The sequence below is a fragment of the Coccomyxa subellipsoidea genome, assembly GCF_000258705.1.
Source record: "Coccomyxa subellipsoidea C-169, whole genome shotgun sequence".
Lineage (NCBI taxonomy): Eukaryota > Viridiplantae > Chlorophyta > Trebouxiophyceae > Coccomyxaceae > Coccomyxa > Coccomyxa subellipsoidea.
The window spans coordinates 786467-810590 of NW_005178037.1; the positions used below are offsets into that span (position 1 = coordinate 786467).

The 24124-nt window shown below is 53.3% G+C and overlaps 6 protein-coding genes across 6 annotated transcripts; 3 read left to right on the plus strand and 3 right to left on the minus strand.

Moving 5' to 3' along the window:
• Positions 1-303: 303 nt before the first annotated feature.
• Positions 304-3787, plus strand: COCSUDRAFT_62506 (hypothetical protein; the record flags this gene model as incomplete). Its single annotated transcript, XM_005648466.1, has 9 exons — positions 304-407; positions 560-719; positions 1058-1254; positions 1712-1847; positions 2083-2241; positions 2523-2675; positions 2932-3088; positions 3226-3356; positions 3518-3787. 9 exons carry the CDS (start codon positions 304-306, stop codon positions 3785-3787), a joined length of 1467 nt encoding a protein of 488 aa, XP_005648523.1.
• Positions 3788-4765: 978 nt separating this feature from the next.
• Positions 4766-5767, minus strand: COCSUDRAFT_83674 (hypothetical protein; the record flags this gene model as incomplete). The annotated part of the gene is made up of 2 exons (XM_005648857.1): positions 4766-4927; positions 5558-5767. 2 exons carry the CDS (start codon positions 5765-5767, stop codon positions 4766-4768), a joined length of 372 nt encoding a protein of 123 aa, XP_005648914.1.
• Positions 5768-7851: 2084 nt separating this feature from the next.
• Positions 7852-8454, minus strand: COCSUDRAFT_32921 (hypothetical protein). The gene has a single exon (XM_005648858.1). The coding sequence runs from the start codon at positions 8354-8356 to the stop codon at positions 8168-8170; it is 189 nt and encodes a 62-aa protein (XP_005648915.1). The 5' UTR covers positions 8357-8454; the 3' UTR covers positions 7852-8167.
• Positions 8455-13879: 5425 nt separating this feature from the next.
• Positions 13880-17256, plus strand: COCSUDRAFT_1550 (hypothetical protein; the record flags this gene model as incomplete). The annotated part of the gene is made up of 11 exons (XM_005648467.1): positions 13880-14015; positions 14168-14337; positions 14429-14524; positions 14729-14874; positions 15160-15350; positions 15593-15748; positions 15917-16105; positions 16217-16277; positions 16371-16581; positions 16731-16902; positions 17078-17256. Coding segments are annotated over 11 exons (1707 nt in total), but the record flags the coding sequence as incomplete, so codon positions are not given.
• Positions 17257-19861: 2605 nt separating this feature from the next.
• Positions 19862-21858, plus strand: COCSUDRAFT_65677 (hypothetical protein). The gene is made up of 4 exons (XM_005648468.1): positions 19862-20006; positions 20153-20258; positions 20487-20706; positions 20892-21858. The coding sequence occupies exons 1-4, from the start codon at positions 19948-19950 to the stop codon at positions 20894-20896; spliced, it is 390 nt and encodes a 129-aa protein (XP_005648525.1). The 5' UTR covers positions 19862-19947; the 3' UTR covers positions 20897-21858.
• On the minus strand, positions 21833-22850 carry COCSUDRAFT_53175 (hypothetical protein). The gene is made up of 2 exons (XM_005648469.1): positions 22764-22850; positions 21833-22493 (listed from the first exon to the last, which is right to left on the minus strand). Exons 1-2 carry the CDS (start codon positions 22828-22830, stop codon positions 22288-22290), a joined length of 273 nt encoding a protein of 90 aa, XP_005648526.1. The 5' UTR covers positions 22831-22850; the 3' UTR covers positions 21833-22287.
• Between the last annotated feature and the right edge of the window lie 1274 nt (positions 22851-24124).

Sequence of the window (24124 nt, forward strand, 5' to 3'; positions counted from 1 at the left end):
TGGCCAACCTGCATGGAATGGTTAAAGCAGATTCTCTTTAAACTTCTTGGATGTGATCATTGTGATCACTTGCTCCCCGTTCTTGTTGTCACTCTTGGGCAGTCTTTTGCAAGATCCGTGAAAACGTGATGGTATTCGTAACTTAGCACTTTGATAGTTGTAGCCGGCAGCATGCGTAATTAAAATGCACTCGATTATTGACGGATTCAACAAGTCCAGAAGGATCTCTCATCTCTTTGGGCTGGTTCTCCGATCACCTTGCTTCAGACCGTTCACGTGACTATAGGCGTGCATTTCACCACTATGCCGGAAGGAGGGAGCCCAGCGGTGGGCATGGTCAAAGAGGAAAGCCGGTTGAGGCTGCTAATCAGCGCGATTTTCACGTTGACGCTGTCCATCCTTGGCAGGTGACTCCTGGCCTGACTCTGCGTCAGTCATCTGTTCCTTCAGCATCGATGCTGTCCATGATTGCTCCTCAAGGTAACGAATATCCTGCTCTAACCTTGCATGCACGGAGTCCAAGCCAATGAGTGAGGCTTCAGTTGTTGGCGCTGTGCAGTTCGGTGCTGCCGGTGCCCTTTGCCTTCTCGCGCATGGGGGTGCTTCTTGGCGTGCTCACCATGGCCGTGGTGGCCTACTCCAACAGCCTCACCTCCGTCCTGCTGCTGCGCGCGGCCGGCCTGACCGGGCACGATAGCTATGAGGGCGTTGCGCAGGCCGTGGGCGGCAGAGCCTGGAAGGCATGCCCCCCTTCTATATCTTTGACCCCCATCCTCTGCTCACCTATTAGCTGCAGAGCGTCTCACGCGGCCCGCTGAAGATCCCTGCACTTTGCCTGTATCTGGATGAGGGAACCATCTTGGTCTCTGCCATAGCAGAGAGGCTCTAGATACATTACCTGCTATGCTCAAGATCGATTGCCTAGTGCCAATTTCCATACTCGCATGTGGCGTGACATCCTGGCTGGTGCCGTCTCCACGGTGGCTCAGCATTGCCTGTAGTGTGACTGTAGTGCACATGAGGGCTAATAAATGCATGCATGGGGCGGCCTGTGCAGGTGGTGACGCAGGTGTCGCTGATCCTGTTGCTGTTTGGCACGGTGATCGGCGACTTTGCGCTGCTGGCGGATGTGGGCCAGCGTGCTCTGCGGCGGCTTTCCCCATCGCCGCCGGCGCTGCTAGTGGACTACGATGGCCGCGGCATCATGGTGCTGCTTACACTCTGCGTGGTCCTCCCGCTCTGCCTCCTGCGCAAGTGCGCTCCCCCTATTCTGATTTCTGCGGAACATGAAAAAAATCATGCAATCAGTGCATCATACATGCGTAGGACAGAAGCGACGGATGAGGCGACAATAATAGTCATGCACATGCATCTTCGTGGGGACAATGTGCAGCGTGCAGGCTGTGAGGCTTCCTTAGTTTGCTTGCCCCTCTCTTTAAAATGTTGCATCGCTGCCTTGAGTCGAAGGGGCATACAATCTTGCTATGTTGGCGATCTTCTCACACCTAAACTCTCATGCCATGGCTGTGCTGCATTTCTATCAGCTTGCAATCACCAGGTCGCTTGTTGCGGCACAGCTTTATCATGCCAGGCTGGCTTAATGTAACCTGTCGCAAGCAGGATGCGGCAGGTCGAGCAACGCCTGTTGCCCAGGTCAAGCAATGTGACGACAGAGTAGCAAAGCCTTGATGTTTTGCACCTTCTCCTGCAGGATGCGCAGCCTGGAGACGGCTGCTCAGGCTGGTGTGGTCATCGTGGTGGCACTGGCAGGCATCATCGCCACTGAGGCTGCCCAGTACGGCTTCCCAGCCATCCACAATGGGGAGCTGCCCCTGTGGGGCATCAAGGTGCCTGCCACCTATCCCTTCCTGAATATCTCCGTCCAGCACTTGTCTTCCTATTTTCAAATGTCCTCCACATTGATATGTACTGCTGTCCCATGAGTGGACGCACCCGAGAGCAGCGGCTTGTCTTGTGATGTAGTGGGGATGCTTGTCTGCATCTGAGGGTCACCTCTGTTCCCTGTGTGTGTGCACCCAAATGCAGTGACATCTGTGCTGATGCAATTTTGTTCATGTGCAGCTGAGCACGGAACTGCCGGAAGCGTTTGCGGTGCTGGGCTTTGCCTTCTACGTGCAGCCCATGCTGATGCCCCTTCTGCATGAGATGCCTCCTGGTCAGGCCAGCGTCGGCATCACTTGCACTGCCGTGCGCATCGTTGTGGGCATTGTGGCCTCAGTGGTGCGTGTCTTCCACCCATCCTTAACCCTACCTATTACTTTCTGCTTGGGGAGCAGTGGTACCTTCTGCATTGATATCTGAGTGCCTTTGCGCTGGCTATTTGCTGAGAAGTGTGGTTCTGCAATACTAGTGCATGGCCTCCTCACTCTGCCCTGACTTATGCAAGTAACAAGATTCCCAGGGTCTGGGTTTGCAGAGGATCTTGGGCAGGTGGCAACTGTGGCTGGTGCATGAGAATGGCGCTAGCAGAGGGTGATTGATTGTTCATTGGCTGCCTGCAGGTGTACGGCGTGATTGGCATCTTTGGGGCAGCGAGGTATGGGACCAAGACAGAGGGCAATGTGCTGGTGAACGAGTGGCTGGGCGGGCCGGCTGAAGGCTTCCTTGACCTGGCCATTGCTGCCTACCTCTCCATCAGTGTCCCTCCCATGCAGGTGCCCACCTTTATCCTGTCCAGGCGCTCCATGTCATGCGAGCTCCATACACAATGAATGCGCCTCCTTGGGCTTGCACTTTGATGAGGCAGTCCGCCGTGAGATCTGGGGAATCTACAGACTGCAACACCAAAATCTCATTGATTTCATGCTGAGCATGCTTTGGGTGCCTGGAGGATCTTGAGTTGGATTTTTGTCCCGGACTGTATACCTGATGGCTCTCAGGGCACTGCTGACATGTGTAGCTGGTGTGTAGATGTCATGCAGATACACGCTGGATGTGCTGCTGGCTGGGGAGGATGCCCCCTTCAGCCGCCGGCGGCACACGCTGGAAACCTGCTTCATCGTGTTCAGCTCCCTGGCCGTTGCCCTGGCCTTCCCCACAGGCGCTGAGAAGATCTTTGCCGTCACTGGTGCGCAGTCCCTGTCGCACTGTCCCTGTTTGCATTACCCATTTCATTTCTGCTGCGTAGTGCATTTCTGCTGCGTAGTGCAAGACCGATTTTGTGGCTGGCTTGCTCAACATGACAAGCTGCTTTGTTGCTTGCAGGTGCGACAGCAGTGTGCATTGTGTGCTATGTCATCCCCGTGGCGCTGCATCTGAAGATCTACTACAGCCCTGGTGAATACTCCCTGCCACAAGGGGTGGAGGAGCACGGCTTGCACACCCCTCTGTTGGAGGTTGGTCCAACTCTTTCTCTTGCATCATTAGTTCTTCTGCATTCTACAGGCTGCGCAAACCCAGGAGCAGGGTATGTAATCTGCTGGTTGTTGTGTTCCACACCTCTTTGACATTTCTGGTGAAATGCTTGTGCATTCATGTGCTTTGGTGATGTGTGCAGGATGGGGTGAATGGGCTTGAAGAGGAGAAGACTCTGGAGCCCAGCAGCAGTGAGGAGAGGTGTAGAGGGGAGGATGGGCCTGCAGGGACAGGAGGCCCTGGCAGCAGTGCTCAGACTGAAGTTCAGAGCAGCAGAAGGACGGGTGGCTGGCTGGAATTATTCCATGAAGTTGTGGTGCCCATCATCGTGGTTGTGTTGGGCGTTGGTTTCAGTGTGGCGGCCCTCTGGGTGTCTCTCAGCACAGCGCTTTGGCCTGCACCTAATGACTGAGCTCTAATGAATGGTGCAGCTCCTTTGACCTTACCCACAGGTAGCAAAGACATCTTTACTTACTTACTGAGAGTGATCGGGGTGAAATTTATTTGTGATACAGATATTTGTGCATCGGTGATGGTTCTCTACCGATGCACGGTGAGGGCTATTGTTCTCTTATGTAGTCTTACATGAGTTTCAAATCCAGTTTAACAAAAAAATCTCAGTCATGTCAGAGGCAATTTTTTCTTGCCACAGCCTGTTTGCCAAGATGAGCTACAGTACTACTCATCTGCATATGCATCTTCGTCCTGTTGCAAAAGAGGATCTATTGCAGTATTTCAGTGATCAGTCATGACTTTGATTAATAGGGCTGACAGACCAGTGCACTAGCTAGTTGCTCTCGCGCATCTTGATACATACAGAACAGTGTCCGTCATATGAGAAACCTTGACTTCAGGACACTTTTAGACGCTCAATATTGGGTAAGCCCTTCAATGGTTCATGAACAGATTTGAAAACAAGGATGGGCGGGTACTGTACGCAACAGCTGGACTGATCCTGTAAGAACTCACAATTGTAGTACAAAATAATTTCACATCGACTGTGCTACTGGTCTGATGCCCATCCATGCTTCTGCAGTAAAGAGCGTAGAGTGCAGCCTAGATAGGTGCCATTCTTGGCCTGTTTGCACGCGCGGGACACTGCGCTCTCCAGCTGAGGTCCCAGCGCTTGCTTGTTCTGTAGCGCCAGCTCTACGAGCTCCAAAAAGGCATCTGGCAGCGCATCCTTCTGCATAAGCCAGCCCCAAAGCTTATGCAGTGCAAGCAGTCACAGCAACATCGCCGAATTTGCGCCATGCATGCAAACCCTCAAGCAGTCATGAACCTGGAGATGGGAGTATCATGCTGCTGAATTGATAATGCTGATCACATGCAGTCCTGTATTCTTGCAGGGCTGATCCACTTAGCAGGATCAGTACTGCTCATGTGAGCATCAATCTTGGTGATGGGAAGGGCGTGCCTTGACGGTGGCACCCTCGTTGAGCATTTTTGCGACGGCGCTGTGGCCGTTGAGGCGAGCGAGGTCGGCCGGGGTGCGGCCCTGCAGGTCTGGCAAGCGGTCCACAATGCCATGCTCAAGCAGCAGCTTCACCACCTGGAAAGCGACAGCCATGCTGCTTAGCCAAACATCTGAAGCCTTCATGTGACCATTGTTGCCTGCTCCTATAGGTTGCCTGCTTTTCTTGTTGCTCTAAGCACAGAAATATGGTGAGACTCTGCTTCACAAGAGGGTCTGCACTGATAAAGTACATGGTCTTTTGCGCAGGTGCAGTTTGATGTTCATGCTAGCGCTCTTGTGGCACTGCCTTGACACAAAGGTGACTAACCTCCAGGTGGCCGTCCTGCGCGGCCAGATGCAGGGCAGTGCACCCGTCTGCATCGATCGCATTCAAGGCAGGACCCGCCCTCAGAAGCTCTTCGACAACCTGCAGTGCCAAATCCTCTTCACACAGGTGCCAAACTCCAGGCATACCCCTTTGCCCGAGAGCCAGCTTCAGTATGCAGCGACCGCACATGGGCTCCCTCCGCGGCGTGGTCATATGTGATTGAGTACAAGGGCACGACGAAGCTGGCTTCAAAAGGATCAGCATCCAGCACTATCCCGGCTATGTCCTGTCCCCGGGATACGGTCATGATTGCAAATAGTACCTCAGGCACATCACATGAATCGGACCATGCCGGATCCTGAACCAAGCCTAGACACTTCGTTGGTGCTTTGGCGCACCGCCGAGTGGCCGCGGCTGGCGGCAAAGAGCAGCGGTGTGCGCCCGCGCGTGTCCATACAAGTGGTGATTGCCGGCTCATCCAACACCCGCTTGGTTGCACTGGCCAATAGCAGCAGCCGCACGCTGTCGACGTAGCCCGCGGCGGCCGCAAGCGCAAGCGGGGAACGATTGCTGATGTCCAATGCATCCGGGCGCGCCCCCCTTTCCATCAGCAAGCGCGCCACGTCTGTGCGGCCCTGCGGCAGGACACTCAAATTTTGGCTGCTGCCTTCTACTCGTCTGACTTGTACCGAGTGAGGGGGACGGAGATGGTGCCAGCCTTTCATGCATGCGGAGCTCTCTGTTGACTCCTTGCTCTTCGTCCATTGCTGAGACAGAAGACCAGCTCAGCTCTCCTGCTGTGGTGCAAAGGCATGCTGAGGTGTCCTAAGATTACATTTGTGATACCTGAAGGTGTCACCTAGTCACCGAGGTACCAACGGTTCTCAGGTGCCGAGAGGGCGTTGCCTGGTGTGAAGCGCAGTGCAGCGCGGACCAGCCAAACTTGGGGTGTGTGTCCTGCGCGCGGATGTCAGCACCATGGCTCAGCAGCAGCTCCACAAGCTCGCAGCTCCCACTCCATGCAGCCCATTGCAGAGGAGACTCCCTCCCATTATCACGCCAGGGCTTTGCTCCAGCTTCAAGCAGCAATTTTGCAACCTGTAACAACGTGCCTGCCCCTGATCCAAGGTGGTAATGCAGCACATTGCAGGCTCTCAGCATGAGTGATGATATCTTGGAATGTCACAATTACACAAGGTTCTTTAATCCTTGCATGTCATGGCTGGTTAAGGAGAGCACTGGGTAGCGTGCCTCTATGAAGCCCCCATCGGCGGCAAGGACGAGGGGTGTCTCTTCATTTGGCCCTGGCTGATTCACAGATGCACCACTGGCCAGCAACGCTGCTACCACCGGCGCATGCCCATTCCAAGCCGCAACATGCAGTGCAGCCTCGTTTGACACGTTCCGCGCCAGCACATCCGCCCCATGCTGCACCAACAGCTGCACAACGTGCTCGTGGCCCTCCCCAGCAGCAAGGATCAGCGGTGTGTTGCCATCGGCATTCACTGAGCTTGCGCACACTCCCGCTTCCAAACACTGCTCCACCCTCTCGAGGAGCCCAGCACCAGCTGCATCAATGAGAGCCTACAGAGCAAGAACAGGATTTTTTTCCATAAATCTTAGGGAACCTCGCTAGCATTACAATCGCATTTGGTCAAAGGGAGGCGCTCAAAAGAGAGAACACGATGAGACAAACAACCCAGAAATAAAAGCTTTCCGACCCACCCGTTTCGCCAATCCTGGACCTTCGGGGACAGTAAAATCACCAGAGACGTCCACAGCAGAACTCAAAGCTCTTGCCATGGACTTCCTGCTGCCATGTGAGCGTGCCCTGTTGCTGCGTGAGTTGTGGGATGCATCTACTTCAGAAGGCCTGACGTCGCTCTTTACACCGGGAAGATTGGTCATCGTGCACGAAGGGGGTGTTGAACGCGCAACAATGTTCTTCAGATCCAACAAAGGTCAAACGTCCGATCTCCGAAACGTAGACAATCCATGCTGGAAACTGGCGCGAGGATGAACGGTGCAGGACAAGAGCACACTTCCAAATCATACTGAATATTCCAACGTCCCTGCGTTGCACACAAAGTGCGCTTATACGACTCCTCGCAAAGCCCGACTTAATCCCTTGAATACGAACAACGCAGGGGGCGAGAAAATTTAGATACAATACGAAGGAGCACGAGGGCTCTGTGCTATCTTGGCAGGACAGGATGGGATGAAAGGGCTTGAAGAGGAGAGGAACCTGGATCCCAGCAGCAGTGAGTAGTGGTGTAGAGGGGCAATGTGGCCCTGCAGGGACAAGAGGTCTTGGCGGCAGTGCTGAGACTGCGCTCCTTCTCAGGTGCGCACCTCAGCTCATGCATGTGCATGCAGTACAGCAGAAGGACGGGTGGCTCGCTGGAAGGCATCCACGAAATTGTGGTGCCTATCATTGTGGTTGGGCGCTGGCTTCAGTGTGGCTGTCCAGCTGGGTACCCGGTACCGGGTGTGTCTCAACCAAGCTCATTGACCCACACCTTATGGTCATGATTGATCCTGGACAAGGATTGAATTGCTAAGGATGCAGCTCTTTCGATCTGGCCCGGAGATAAAAGCCGCAACATCACTTTGTGAACAAGGTTGAGCGAGGCACTCCATTGTGAGTATGCAAATGGACCATTTTCCTCTTGACGGAAGCCAATACAGGTCTACATGTAACTTGCATTTACACGGCGAGACCGCCCTCTGCCCTTACGCTGGCTCTGCTTTGATGTCTGCATTCCTCACTTTCCGAAAGGCTCGGTCGTATCGCGTAAGCGCGATTTCATTTGCAGCATCAGTGCTGAGAATGGGGATACACTCAAGAGTATATAACACTCTTGACCGTGCATGACAGGATTTATAATTTACCCAGATATAGTCAACACATACAGTGTCCGTCATGAGAAGGACTGACATCACAAGTCCTGATCAGGACACGTAAACGATACCAATAATGTGCTGTCTCCACTATCTGCTATAGTTTGCTATAGATTGTTATAGTACTTCAAGGTACTGAGCAAGTACAGTAAAAAAAAAGGGCAGCTAGCCTGAAGCTGCAAAAAATATGTGACACATACTATTTTGTCTCCTTGTGGTCCATTGGCCACCCATGCTTCTCCAAGAAAAAGCGTAGAGTGCAGCCCAAATAGGTGCCATTCTTGGCATCTTTGCATGCACGGGACACTGCGCTCTCCAGCTGAGGCCCCAGCACTTGCTTGTTCTTGAGCGCCACTTCTATGAGCTCCCAAAAAGAGTATGGCAGTGCATCCTTCTGCACAAGCCACGCACAGAGCTCATTTAACGCCAGACGCTCACAGCCACACCCCCCACGTGCTTGCCATGCATACACACCCTGAACCGGGAAGAGTCACGGTGCTATGCAGGGGAGCAGAGACGGTATCTGAGAGCCGGTGAGGGGAGGGCGTGCCTTGATGGTGGCACCCTCATTGAGCACTTTGGCGACAGTAGTGTGGCCGTTGAGTCGTGCGAGATCGGCCGGGGTGCGGCCTTGCAGGTCTGGCAACCCGTCCACGCTGCCATGCTCAAGCAACAGCTTCACCACCTGGAACCCACAGTGTCACGCTGCTAAGCAACCAGTCAGAAGCCTCTAAGCAAGCCTGATTGCCATGAATAGACATGGGTCCCTGATCTGAAAGGGGGTCAGAATATCATTTGCGAGCAAGCAGTCAATGATGGTGGTGGTAATTTAGCTACGGTGGTGGAGGAATCTGTGCAATGACTCGTGAATGACTGACCTCCAGGTGGCCGTCCTGCGCGGCCAGGTGCAGGGCGCTGCACCCATCTGCATCAATAGCGTTCAATGCCGGCCCCGCCTTTAGAAGCTCTTCGACAACCTGCAGTGCCATTCTCTCGCTTTAACAGAATTGATTTCAGGCATGCCCAAGAGCAAGCATTATGGGATCAGGATGAAGCTTATCCACAGCGCTTCTGCTGCCTCCACAAGTGATGATCACAAAGGAACGACCCATGCGTGGGGAAAAGCAGCGCACGTATCCCGCCTCTCAGGATGCGCACCGCCAAATGGCCGCGGCTGGCGGCAAAGAGCAGCGGGGTGCACCCTCTTGTGTCGATACAAGTAGTAACCGATGGCTCGTCCAAGATTCCTTTGGTTGAGCCGGCCGTAAGCAATAGGCGCACGCAGTCCGCATAGCCCGCGGCGGCGGCAAGCGCCAACGCAGAACGATGACTTGTATCCACTGCATCCGAACGCGCCCCTCTCTCCATCAGCAAACGCGCCACATCTGTGCGGCCCTGTCACACAAATCCATCTGAGTGCTGTGTTCCACCGAGCAGGTAGGTTCGAGGCTGGGGGCTAAATGTTTGATGCGTGGCACTTAATACATGCATCCTTCCTGTTCCTTCGATAGAAGGGTACGACTCAGATACGGCCCTCATCTCATCCTGCTGCTGCAGGGGCACTGCTGAGGATATACGCATATGTGAGGGCGTCAGGTGCCGAGAGGGCATTGCCTGGTGTGCAGCACAGTGCAGGGCCGACCAGCCAAAGCTGGGGTGTGTGTCTTGCGCGTGGATGTCAGCGCCATGGCTCAGCAGCAGCTCTACAAGCTCCCTGCTGCCACTCCATGCAGCCCACTGCAGAGGTGATTCCCCCCTCCCATTGTGACACGAGGGATTCGCTCCAGCTTCAAGCAGCATCCTGGCCACCTGGGGCAAGGCGCACAAAGCTGCTTATGATCAACAGTGCCACATTGCAGGCCCCACAGCACTAGGACAGCTTTCGTACGATGATGGCATGTGAACATGAAGATGCCAGACATGTTCTTTGTAGATCATTAATACTGGGAGTGCATGGAACATGCCTCTATGAAGCCCCCATCGGCTGCAAGGAGGAGGGGCGTCTCTTCATCTGGCCCTGGCTGATTCACAGATGCACCACCGGCCAGCAATGCTGCTACCACCGGCGCATGCCCATTCCAAGCCGCAACATGCAATGCAGTCTCGTTTGACACGTTGCGCGCCAGCACATCCGCCCCATGCTGCAGCAGCAGCTTTACCACATCCTCGTGGCCCTCCTCAGCAGCACAGGTCAGCGGTGTGTTGCCATCGGCATCCACTGAGCTTGCGCACACTCCCGCTTCCAAACACTGGTCCACCCTCTTGAGGTGCCCAGCACCGGCTGCATCAATGAGAGCCTGCAGAGCAAGCAGAACAACTATGACTCGTAGCTCTTGATGATTCTCACTAGCATCATTATTGCGTCTGGACAGGAAGGGTAGTGCCAAGTGATGAGAACACGATGAGAGGGTTCACCCCAGAAATGAACAGGAGCTTTGGGGACCCACCAATCTTGCCAGTCCTGCACTTTCAGGGATGGTGAAGTCATCTGAAAGGTCCAAGGCAGAACTCAAAGCTCTAGCCAGGGACTTCCTGCTGCCATGCGAACGTGCCATGCTGCTGCGTGAGTTGGGGGATGCAACAATTTCAAGGGGCTTGGTGTCGCTGCTTCCATTGGATAGGTCTGTCATGGTACCAGAAGGGTGTTTCAAGTGCACAGCACTGTACTTCAGATCACTGTGGGCAGTGATCAAACATATGGTCTCTAAAATTTCTCGGCAATCTGTGTCAGGACTCGGTGCGATGCTGTCCGATGTGTATGACTCTGATGGGGGAGACAGTGCAAAATTATACAGGATACTTTAACATTTCTGCATTGCAAACTGTGTGTCGTAATACGAAGTTGTCTGAAGCTAGACTCCCTACCCCTAAAAAAGTAATGAGTGGGGTCAATAACTTTATATACTACAAAAGGACGAGAGGACAGCAGCGCTAGATGATGGAGCAAGGGACTTTTTACAGAGCTCAATATGACCGATTTACAGCAAGTTCTCGCTATTCTGGGCGGATCATGTAGAGCACCCCCTTCCAACTTTATCAGCATAAACATTATAGCGTTAGAGGAAGATTTGACATCTCTGTGCACTGCTTTAAAGACTAGCGACTATACGGGTGGGCTGCGCCTTGGTAGCTCTTGTAAAATAGGCGACAAAGGCGCAGGAGCACTGGCAGCTGCTTTGATATTGAATCAAGCACTCGAGAGCCTGGAACTGCCAGGTAAGTGTCAGCTAAGAGCCTAAGTGTGCTTCTGGGCTGGAACCTCATGACGATTACATAGAACTGTGCAATCTCAGGAAATGCAATCACAGCCGCGGGCGCACAAGCGCTCGCTGGGGCATTGCACATAAATCGTTCTCTTCTGGATGTGGACTTAGCAGGTGATTCTTCCCCTAGTCCTCCACACTCTGTCTGCATACAAGCGAAAAGTTCCCCAAACATATCATAAGCACTCGATCCGGCGTTCTTGAATAATTTTGTTTGCTTGTGGCCTTTGACAGACAACCCATGTGAGGTAGAGGCGCCCGAAGTGATGTCCAGGCTGACAAACGCCCTCAGGCGCAATCGCTTGACATCTGTCGCAAGTCACAGGACTCCTGAGCCAGCTCAGCCATCCGTCAGCACTTGCACGCCATCTTGGGCACAGTCAGCGCAGGAGCGCTTCTACACACCTTCGTCTGTAGCACCGAGCCAGCCTTCCCACATGCTCAGAAAAAGCGTCTGCATACAGGTAGCCTGCTGTCTATGGCTGGCAGTGCTCCTGCCTGATGCTTTTGCTGCCAACTGCTGGGTGGGTCGGGCTTTTTAAAGACTGAAGGACACAAGGCTTGATGGCAAAACTGCCTCATTCTCATCTGATGGTTCCAGGCTCTTCCGAAGGATTTGCAGCAGCTTATTTCTATGCCTTCCTCATTATTATTAATGTGTGCAGGAGATGCCTGCTGAGACGCCTGCCGGCTTGGCATACAGGCTCAGAGAGCGAGGGAGCCAGCTGTCGCAGAGCATGTGCTGGGAAGTGACCGGCAGGTCCAAAACAAAAGAGAACGTGGAGCCAACGGCTTACCTCAATCCCATCGATGTAGAATACAGGTTCGCATCCCCAGTCCCATTCCAGTTATTCCCAGCAAAATTGCTCCATGGCAGACATGCATGCACTGCTTTTCTTTGCAATTGGAAGGTTCCTGATCACGAGGAAGGAAGTGATGAGAGAGTGGCGTCCCCTGACCTGCACCACAGCGCTGTTGAAAGGACACGCAAGTTCTCCATGTGAGCAGTGTGTTTATGCAAGCAGGCTGCAAGCCTGTGAGGACACCCAGGCGGTGATGGCGGAAGATCTTGAGAGTTTGAGGGGGCTTGGGTCCCAGCTCAGCAGCTGGAGGAACCAGATGGAGGAAGCCAGCTCCCAAGTGGCCACAGTGCTGAACCTGGTCGAGTCAGATGCTTCAGAGTTCAGGTGCAGCTTATTTAGTCCTCTCAGAGAGTGTACAGTGCCCAGAACCTTGCTTTTCGCAAATCTGCAGGATGGTAATTACAGGCCAAATAATGCATGCTTAATGTGCAAAACAAGCCTGCATTGCTTTGTGTGCCTGGGTTGCTGCAAAGAATTACTGGGCCCTTTTGCAATGCAGGACGCACCTGTCTGGGTTGGAACAGGAAGTGGCATCACTGAAGCATCACCAGCCGGCCCTGTCTGCCCTGCCAGAGGGGCCGCCTGTGCTGCAACTAGACCACATCCTGGACGAGCTGGAGGAACTAGGAAAGCGGCAGACACAGAGCGATAGGTCATTCCAAGCAACGGCTCGCGATCTCACATACTGCCTGCAGAGGCTGGAAGCAGGGTTGGAGGAAGTGAAGGTATGTGCTGCTTGCTGTGTAATAAGTTACCTCCTGCGTTGGCCAAAATACAATTTACAATCTCCTGAGGCACTGCAACGAGGTGCAATTATCTGTTTCCCTGACACTGCAGGTGAGTCTGGTGTGCCAGGCAGACAGCATCGCATCGCTGCAGTTCCAGAACGAGGAGCATCATGCAGCACGCATGGATCAGAATGCGCGCATGGCCTGCCTTGAAGACACGCTACAGCAGCTGCAGGCCAGTGCGCGCAGGACATGCCATGGAGACACTGGCATGAATGCAAGGGTGGATGCAGAGCGCTCCCATGCAGCGGGTGCATGGTCTCTGAGCCATGTCATCATGTACCCCATAGCAACAGCGGCCCGGTGGCTCATGAATGCGTCTGCTTAAAAACGATCCCTACAGGAGGTCTTCAGGGTGCACAGTCTCCACTTGGGCACTGTGGATGTAGTGCACTAGTTTCACAAGGGAGGGTGTCGTCCTACAAGGCTTGAATACCAGTCCTATTTAGGCGAAATCTGTAAAAGCATGCGGCCTCCCAAAATCTGCTCCCGATATTCTGCATCAGAAACGATACATTCTCTCTATTCAGTGCATCTGTCTTCCCCATTTCAACTTGGAAGGGGGTTCCACGAAGGAGATAGAGATCTAGCAGCAATCTCGGGATACAGGCTTTGCAGGAGATATGCAAAGGAGCAGAACCATTGTACCTCACTTATATAATTACTTCGCATAGCTGAATTGCCTTAAGAATGCTGCAGAAGGATCGCTCAAATACCTACGAACAGAAACCCACAGCTATTACTTGATTGAGGAAGAACCCATTCGCGCCAGTGCAGCAAAATATTTAGGTGCAATCAGATTGTTAGCAGATCTGGTCGAAGAGTTTCTCACGATGCCGCTTGTGGCGGGTACTTATGGCCAGAAAGGAAAGTGGAGGGCGCCAGGAGATGATCGTCCAGCGTTTCAGCAGGGTGTCTTGAGGCTGTACAATTCACTAACAAAACAAAAGGAGGTGTTCATGACCGTGGATCCTGCCGGAAAGCGTGTCACATGGTACACCTGTGGGCCCACTGTATACGATGCAGCCCACCTGGGGCACGGTGAGAGGATTATATTACAGTCCTTGCTTTGTCCTTCAACAAAAGAAACCACCTGGGACAACGTGCAAAATGTCAGGACACCTGAAGTAAGTGATCAACGCACATGCCAATAATCGCCCGAATGCGCAGACCTGACCTCTGTCTGTTTGCAGCTCGTTACTATGTGACGATGGACATCCTGAGGAGGGTGATCGAGGATTATTTTGGATACGACGTGGATCTGGTTATGAACGTGACTGATGTCGACGACAAGATCATACGCAGAGCCCGTCTCAACCACCTCTTGGAGAAGTACCTGGCTCAGACACCTGACACAGCCAAGGTATGGTCACGTCACGCTTGATACATGTCTGACACTCTTCATAATGCTCCACAAGGTACTCTGGATGATCTGACTGGCGACATCTGTGTAGGTCCTGCAAGATGCAGAAGCAGCGCTGTCCAAACTGGAAGCAAAGCAGAGAGCAGCGGTGAGCAGAGTGGAGGCGGAGCAGCAGAAGGAGGGGCTGGTGAGGATCCTTTTTCTGGCATGTTTAATGATAATGAGAGTGACACTTTTCATGTTCTTGCTTGCATGTTAAAGAATAATCGCTCATTTCAGTCTGCCGGGTGTAGGCCGGCCAGAGGCAGAAGGATCTGAACGACAGGCTCAGCATTGAGCAGACCAAGCTCAAGAAAGTGCTGGAAAACGTGCAGACTTTGCAGCGCCTCAGAACGTCCAAGCCAGGTGCGCCAATAAGCTGCGCACTCTGTCACATGTCACATGCGAACTGGCATGCCCAGATATTAGGACTTCACTGTCACAGGCACCGAGAACGGGAACGTGGAGTCCAGCAGTTCAAGCCATAGGGACCAGATTGTGAAGGCGTCTGGAGATGCGCTTGCTGAGACCTTGGATGAGCAGCACGGGGATGAGGTCACAGATCACGAAGTGTTCAGGTGCGGCACGCATTCCAATTATTCCCATCTGACACAAAGTTGATGTCATTTCTCCAATATCTTTCTTGTGTCTTTGTGCCAATGCTCCCCAGCTGCAAAATATTGCTCTGTGCGCAGTTCCCCAATATCCCCCTTGGCATGCACGTGTGAATGGTGCTTCACAGGAATGGTGCAAAAGCTTGACATGCATGCTCGGATGCTGCAGGAACCATGCAGCGCGCTATGAAGCAGACTTTCTGGAGGACTTGCACCTGCTCAACTGCAGACCGCCAGATGTGCTGACGCGAGTGAGCGAGTACATGGATGAGATCAGGGCCTATGTGCAGCAGATCCATGACAATGGCATGGCCTATAGCGTCAATGGCAGCGTCTACTTTGACACCCAGGCCTACAGGTGTGCCAGCCACCCTTGTCACCTGCTCTTGCACCCTTACGCAATTCTGAAAGGCAAACTTACCAGTCTGGGAGCAACCTCAAGTCCTTGCTTTGCAACAGGCAGCATAATTCTCGTTTGACACCAGGCATTCTGCTTTGAACGTTGCACCGTCTGCACAGGTATGTTGTGTTTGACAGCCGTTCTTTTTGCAGGGAGAAGGGGCACACCTATGGCAAACTGGCGCCACAGGCCATCAACTCAGCAGCGGCGGCCGACGGTGAGGCAAATTTTGCCAGCAGCGACAAAAGGAACAAGAGCGACTTTGCGTTGTGGAAGCAGGCCAAGGCCGGGGAGCCTGCCTGGGAGTCGCCTGACTGCGCGCGGGATGAGCAGGGTAACCTTGGCAAGGGCAGGCCAGGTGCTTTTTTTTCTGCAATACTATCTTTCCTGCAAGATTTGAGAATCCTGGCAGCTGCTAGCTTGATCTTGTGGGCGATGGAGACTTCTCGTGGTGCTTGCTTGCCTGCATCCATGCACCAGATGTGTTGTCCGTGATGCTGGCCTCGAGACATTGCTTTGTGTGCAGGCTGGCACATTGAGTGCTCGGCAATGGCCAGCAGCATCTTTGGGCCAAGCATTGATCTCCACACAGGGGGAGCTGACCTGGCCTTCCCCCACCATGAGAATGAGCTGGCACAAGCTGAGGCCTTCTATCACGAGGAATATGCGAAGTGCAATTGCGAGCCGCAGTGGGTCAACTACTTCCTCCATGCAGGTTCGTTACAGCTCTATCCCATGTAAAGATGCAGAGATGAAAGCACTCCAGTCAGCTTTGATGTTGCAGATGTGAAGCATGATCAGCTGAGTATTTCAAATGTGCATGCAGGGCACTTGAACATTGACAACCTGAAGATGAGCAAGTCCTTGAAGAATTTCATCAGCATCAGGTGAGCCCATCAACACATCGACAGGTGTCATGATAATCTTTGCCTGGAGCCTAAGAGTCTCCAATGTGAGCGATTTGTTCTGCTCCTGTACAGGAAAGCTCTTGAGGACTTCAGCCCTCGCGTTCTGAGGATCATGTTTACCTTGGCGCCCTGGGACAAGAGCATGACCTACAAGGAGGAAAAGAGTGCACTGGAGGCGCGGCAGAAGGAGAAGACCTTTGTGAACTTCTTCCTGGAAGTGGAGGCCGTGCTGCACAAGTTTGGGCGCGAGGGCTTGGAGGGCAGACTGCCCTCCAGATGGGAGGTGCTGCCCTCATCTCTGCTGCCTGTTTGACCACACAACTCCCATGACTTGCCAGCATTGCCAAGTCATACGTAGCCCCCTTGCAATGTGCGCGTTGGATATGGAATAAGTGATGTATTTTCACCTGAGTTGAACTGCTGTGCGTGCAGGCTGAGGAGAAGGAGCTGAGTAGGGCCCTCGTGGGCACCAGAGAAAAGGTGCATGCAGCGCTGCAGGACAGCATCGATGTTTGCACAGCCATGAGCGCCCTGCTGGACCTGGTCAGCACCACCAATGTCTACATCAAGGCCCGGGAGCAGCAGTATGCTGCCACTCCCAAGGGTGAGCTGCAGACTGCCTCCTGATCATCAGCATGCAGCCCCATTTTATCACACCACCATCAGCCATGGCTCCATTGTACACATGCTGTTCCCCTGCATGTCTGGGGCAGGTTGCATAGAGCGCATGTCTTTCATGGTGCATGCAGAGCTTGTGACCATTGGAACTTTGCATGCAGGGCCGCCGCCTCAGGCTCAGCTGGTGCACAAGGTGGCCGCCTACATCACAGAGATCCTGCGCGTGTTTGGCATCGCCGAAGAGGATCAGATTGGGCTGGGCCGGGAGCGTGGCGCGGCGGCGGCGGCCGTCGCGGGCGAGGGCGCAGAGCCGCTCCTTGGCGTCATCGCAGATTTCCGCATCGCCGTCAGAAACGCCGCCAAGCTGGCGCTGTCAAACGCAGACCAGTCCCTGGCCGGACACAAAAGCAACCTGTCCCTGTGCGACAGGTGAGCCTTCCTTTTCTTAGTGCACACTGAAATGCATGCATGCATGCTTGCTGACCTGAATCGCGTTATCAGGGGGATGACATGGAAAGCTGGAATCGGGGCGATTGCTAGTTCTTGTCTGAGATGCAAACAAGTGTCTGAACTGCATGCTTGTGAACAGGAATGATTTGAATGTCTTCTTTGTGTGGCAGGCTGCGTGACCAGACCCTGCCGCAGCTGGGTGTGCAACTGGAGGACAGGCCGGACGGCACCACCATCTGCAAGCTTATGTCAGCAGCTGAGCAGGCCGACGTGAGATGCTGCGCGCTGACCTTGTCTTCTCAACGCATTGTACCAGTGTCACGGAATAGTTATTGGCTACAAGCTCGTGCTTTCCTGAGAATCTGCGCATGTGCTCTTGCATGTGACTTCAGAAATAGGTCATGCATTGCCAATCGCGTGCTGTTGGGTGTATGAGCTGCAAAATAGGAGTCTCGCAGGCTACCCCGAACGTGAGCATGTGGAGTATTGCGTGAGATGCATCATGAGTTGAATGTGCTGGCATGCAGTGGAGGGAAGCAGAATTGGCGCTGGCTGCGAAGGAGCTGAAGAAGCAGCGGGAAAAGTTGGAGAAGGATTTGAAACGCCTGCGGACAGAAATGGCCAGTGTGGAGCATCTGGAAGCACGCTGGGCCAAAGTTAGCAGGCATGCATCCTCCTTTCGTTGTTCCTCCATTATATCCCCCCATGTGCAAGCTATGAGGTGCATTCTTCTGCTGTGCAGACCTATTCATGAGGGGCTTTTTTGTGCTGTGCAGACTAGGAAACCCCGGGGCTGATCAGGCAGATGCAGCGTTAGAGAAGCAGCTACAGGAGCTGCAAGTCACTTCACAGGAGACAGCTGCATCGCCAGAGAATCAGCTTAAAGAGCTGCGCAGTGAGGCCAAGGAGGTGTGGAAGCTGCTGAAGAAGTTCAAGGTGACCCAGGCCGACCTCAGCTTTGGACAGCAGGAGCTCAACCTGGTGCAGAGCGTCATCAGCGGCAGCACCCCTGTCAACGAGAAGCTTGCCGGAGAGATTGAGGCCAAGTGGAAGGCTTTTGAGAGGTGTGCACCCATAACATGCATCTCGCAACAGGTGCCAGAAACGTGCAGTCATGCTTCAGGCAAGGACTTTGCTTGTACCATGGCCAGACATCCCGATGTGCAAAGCATGCCGAGTCCATTGCTGTGAAACCATTCAGTCTCAAGCCCAGCTTTCACATGGGCTGCATGCATGTCTTTTCCTGCACATGCCTGCCAAATGAAGCAGGTCAGCAAGTGTCTCAGTGGCTTGTGTTTGCAGCAGTGCGGGGAGTGCTGAGGCAGAAAGGGGCAGCAAGGCAGAGGCTGAGCTGGCGGATGCGCTGTACCGGGTGCTGCCGGATGCGGCCAATGCGCGGCTGGGCAGCGTGGTGCTGCCCGTGCTGGGCAGGCGGGCAGACATCCAGGGCGCCATCGCCGCGGCCACCGCAGAGCTGCAGGCGCTGCCAGAGGTCCACAAAACTCCATCCGTTGTCACATAGTTGATGAGGTTGCTGCATGCATGCAGTTGACGGTATCTGCTGTATCTCAGTCTTGCTGGGAGAGTGTCAGGCTGATGACTGTACAGAAGTTGTGTGGGTTGGTGTCAGTGCTACCATAGATGCCAGCCTGGTACTGACCTGAGGTTACGCTGTCTGCATGCATGCTTTGGAGCTCTTCTGATGCTGTTCTCCGCATGACTGCGGTGGCCTTGGGTTCAGCTCCTCTGGTGTGCAATAAGCTGCCTTATTAGGAATATCTCGTTGACTGCGTGTGAAATGCATAAACGGGACGTACGGAACAAATCGATGGTTGCAACTTTGTGCTGCACTTTGTAAGTTGGCTGCTATTGTGATCAACGATATCATGCTCAGCATCAATGATAGGCGCAATGGGCAAGGAAGGTAATGGTGAGCAACACGAAGGATCCGAGAGGTGTAGGGCCGCGATCAAAGGCGCAGGAGCAGCGGAGGAATAGGAACAGAGCAACGTGAGGGGAGCACGTCAAAATGAACGCCTCTGGACTGAATTCCTGTTGACGGGCCATCAAAAGGCTGTTGATTTTACCATCCTAGCTAATATGCCTGTTCTATCGTCCTGTACCTGGCTTGGTCCATGCGTAGGTTTGATACTGGGCACTGTGCCATACAGCGCATATTGGCCAGGCATCATCTTCCGGCATGCATGCCACAGTGGCAAGTGCCACATGCATTTGGTGCACGTGCTGGAGATCTGATGGTAATAATTTCAGGCTAGCCGGTGACAGCATGATTCCAATGCACCTAAATTTGCAGGCTCTGCTCAAGAATGACCCAGAGACTCTGTGCTGCACTGGAAATGGGGTGAGATCTACAGGAATTCCTCTTTAAAATCCAGGCAGCCTTTGTCCCAGGGTCCCAGGGTCAGCTCCCCTGGAGTATTCCCTCAACCCTATTGTGTAGCCAGGGCGTCCTGCATGGTCGCTGGCAGAAACATACAGGATCACGAACAGCTGGCCCTCTTCAACATTTTAACTAAGAGATTGTACTCCTTCTCATTGTCCCGGCCACAGATTTCTGCTGATGATGGAGTACGCGCAGAGGACGATGGAGTACGTGCAGCAGAAAGTGCTGCCCATTGGGTAAGCTTTCAATCGCGATACCTTGCTGCTTTACTTTGTTGTTAATTGTATTGAAAGAAGTGAGATAATTCTCCCCAATCACAAGTGGTCAGCATTGAGATAGATTGAGCAAAGTCCGTTGTGATGTGAAAACTTTCTGCGTGCAGGTATGCGTGCTTTGGGGCTGCGTTCGGTATTGCTCTCGGTCTAGGCCACGCATTGGCTGGACTCGTGCCGGAGGAGGTGCCCAAGACATTCCACAACCTGGTCAAGGTGCCAACCGTGATCGCATCAAGAATTTGAGGGCCGCCCGGCTTAGGAGCCGTGGATGATTGGTGCTATGCGATTGTTCTACGGTCCATTCATTTCATCCTGGTAGCGTTTTTGGGGGTCTGTGCAACGCAAGCGCTTTCAACCATCGAGCCCTAGAAATTCACGCCAGGGATGAACGCAAGAGGCTGTGCTATGACGGCGGCCCAATAGTGCCCATTTGTCCCGCAGAGATCAAAGAGCATTGCCCTTGAGGCAAGGAAGGAGGCTGAGAGCGCCGTGGAGTCTGTGAAAGGCAGCGTGGAGAAGTTTAAGAACAACGGGCTGAAGACAGCAAAGACTGCGAAGAACGAGGGCAAGAAGAAGACCAGCGAGGCAGTCAACGAGGGCAAGAAGAAGACCAGCGATGTAGCCAACGGCATCAAAGCGAACGGACATGCTGTCCCTGCAGGTGCGGTCCGAACAGCATAATTGTGGTGCTGGCTGAGTCCTGATCAGTGCTGGCAGTGTGTTTGTGCGTGCACTGGTGCATATTCTAAGGCTTGTGAGCCGTTAGTGTTAATTTGGTCGCTTGTATTTGAGCTCTTGGTGTAATGGAGAAGCCCTGTTCTGACAGACTTTTGCTGCACCTTGCAGGCTGATTGCCCCTGCACTTCCTTGCCTGGGAGCAGCATTTTCCATGACGGCACCCTTGCCTGATGAGGTGGAGTTAGCTGCAAAAAAGGCTAAGCTTCTCTGCTGGGTGGACACAGCAAATCCCAGCAGCTTGTGCGCAGTAGGCGCTCCTTTTTGTAAGTGTCTGTAGGAATTTCATTCTTCCCTGCATGTGGGATTTAGAGACAAGGTGACCTGGTGACCCCATGTGTGGTTTGCGATAGGTCCTTTTCTTCAATGCATGACCTCCATCTAGATGCATGCCTCATCTTTTTTATCTTTTGCAGTGCGAGAGGCTTCGTAGTGCCTTCATGCATTTGGTGTGAGTCTGTGTCGTTTGGGAAGCAAGTGTAGGTAGGTGTACACTTATGATCTGTCGCTGGACTGGCCGTGGCTATTTATGTTACACAGCCTCCACTGGTGTCACAAGAGTCCAGAGATTCTTGAAGGATGTCAAACCTTGATTTGGAGTCCTGATGCCGATGTTTTAGAGCTGTCCTGAGGTACAGCTCGCTAGGAGAGCTATGTGACATAGCCTATGTCTGCAACGTGTTTGCCTATTCTGTGTACTGAATTCAGGGTCATAAAAGGACCGTTTGTGATTGGATTTGGACTATCTTGCAAGCTCTCATGTCAGGAACTTGCAGCCTGGCATGAAGTTAAGGTACAGGCCACAAGTTCTTGGGTGTAGCTCAATTGCTTGAGCGAGTCTTAAGTCATAAAAGCATGCTCCTCTTGCGTGAGGGTGGTCTCGCATTGGTGATGTCCTGACATCAAGGGTGTGAGAATTGACAGCTTCGGATATCACTTGAATTGCAGTGAGCCTCGTGTGCGTCAGTCAGAAAGGGCCTGGCATTTGTGAAATTGCAATGCAAGGGGAATCTACAAAGAGATTCGCAGGGTGAATACAGCTTGGTCATATTCTCTATTGTAATTACAAGCAGGGTTTGATGCAGAGCAGTTTGGCTTGAAAGCCTTTCAACCGAAAATCGCAAATCTCCTACATCAGCAAAAGCCATGATACATATCGCGATACACTCGATCACTATTTCAGCTGACAAGCATGACCTGAACGAAGATAGCACAGCTGACCAAGATACACATCTGGCCTACGGTCCCGCCTTGCTTTAAGGCCCAATTGCCGTTGTAGACTCCAGGACATTTCATCAGGATATGCCGTCCCTTGAGGGACGGCAAAAACAGAAGCACCACATGATATTGACCTTCCCTATGCGCAAGTGAGTCAAAGAAAAGCTCCCAGAGAATGTCCTATCATTTCTTCACGTCTGATAGAGCAGTGGATTCTGGTGCTTCACACTTGAAAAGGCAGCAGATTCTGATGGCACACAATTACAATATAATAAGTCCTACGGCGCGCTCAAGAAGAGAATTCTGGAGCAGAGCAGTCCTCTCCTTGTGACAGCCCTGTGACCGCAGACTCACCGGCCGCCCACAGCGTGTCCATTGCCAGGACCATGGCCATGTAATCGGGGTCCAGCATTGTTGCCCTGTCTGCAGGGTTCCCACCCACTTCCCGACTCCGCCTCTCCAGCAGCTCTACTGTCTCATCCACACCCTCTGCGCCTGCATGCCACGCAAATAACCTCAGAATTTGTTGAGGCTCAAAGCTCACGCAATTTCCAATTTCGAGGTGCAGGATCTGCCTCTGTCCACTCTGCACATCAAATAGCAGCCTTTTCATGTAATCCAAGGCACATGACAGTTCTCAGCACGATTGCTCCCAAAGGATCACAGTACAGTAATTTACAAGATATGCGTAGGCTTTGCTGGTTGCCATTGCTGCAGCTAGAGAGGCTTTGACACAGAGCCAATCATGGTATCAGTGGGGCGCACCTGTGTCGGTGCGCGCTTCTTCGGCAGTGGGGGGCATGCCGGAGGAGCGCGCGGCGGCCTCGCTCATGCAATGCCGCGCGGCCACCACCGCTTCAGCCGCTGCTAGTGGGTCCGGCGCCACAGACGTCCGCCTGATCAAGCACGTCCCACATGCTGTTTTATACCACTTTAAGGCACTTACAACACCACGAAGAGCACACGCCAGTCTTTCAGACGTGCCCTGCCAAAAAGGTCTATAACGGCAACTATTTAAGGCATGTGGCAGCATGAGATCAGGTAAGCTGTCACGATAATGATGTACCCATGTGCAGTCCTGACATCGGAATACGATGTAGAGGTGGAAAGCAGTTGAGGTGTAGCAGCGCACCTGGAGAGGCTGCCCTCGAAGCCGTCTGTGAGCGCCTGCTCGGCGGCGGTGATCATCTCGTCTGCCACGAGGCCGGTCAGGATGGCGTTGTTCAGAACCTTGCGCATGCGCTCCGCCGGCCACTTCACGGGCTCCACCTGCCCACGACACAGACAGCTCCGCATGTCAGGTCCTATGCCGACCCTGCGGACCCCTATGCTGACTGGAAGCAGCATTAAAAATCGTCCCACGGTCAAAGACAGGTTCTGCTGCAGCACAAAGAAAAGGCCCGATGCATCTTGAGAGCATAGCTCGGCCCACGCTGGAACCCAGACCCAAATGCACATGCTCTCTTAGTGAAGGCCCAGGCACCCTCAAGGCATGCATGCGCATGCATGCATGTTGGGCTCTCCTTCCCGTGCATCAAGGGCAATATAAGGCGCGGCTTCTTTCATTGCCATCATTCCTCGTGCATGAAATGAGTGGGTAAAGGGGCAGCACCTTGAGGAAGGTGATGATGTCCTCAAAGTCATCCATTTCCAGGAGGTCGGCCTCGCACTCGGCCACGATGGCCAGCGCGATGCGCAGCAGCACGTGCGACCGCTGCTCCTGCAGCATCACGTCGATCACGCGGCAGGCAAACTTGGCCGGGAAGGGGCACGAGAAGCAGGTCAGGAACCACTGCGACGCGTACAGCACCGGCAGTGCCATGTACTCCTGCACGCATCAGCCCATGAGATCACCAAATGCCAGCCATGAGCCAATGGATGGCCGGGGTCCTCACATGCGCGCCACTGAACCACTTCGTACAGCAGTACAGCACCACAAGAGCAGACTTAATATATACAAGATTTTCAATGGCACATGTAGTATCCGACACATCTAGAATATGCATTCCTCTGGAATGTGACGTCAATATCTGGCATGCTGCAAGCGATGAGCGATGGTCATTTAGTGTACCAGCGCAGACCCTCAATTATGTTGGAGGGTGTGACGGGGGCGCACCTCGAGGTGA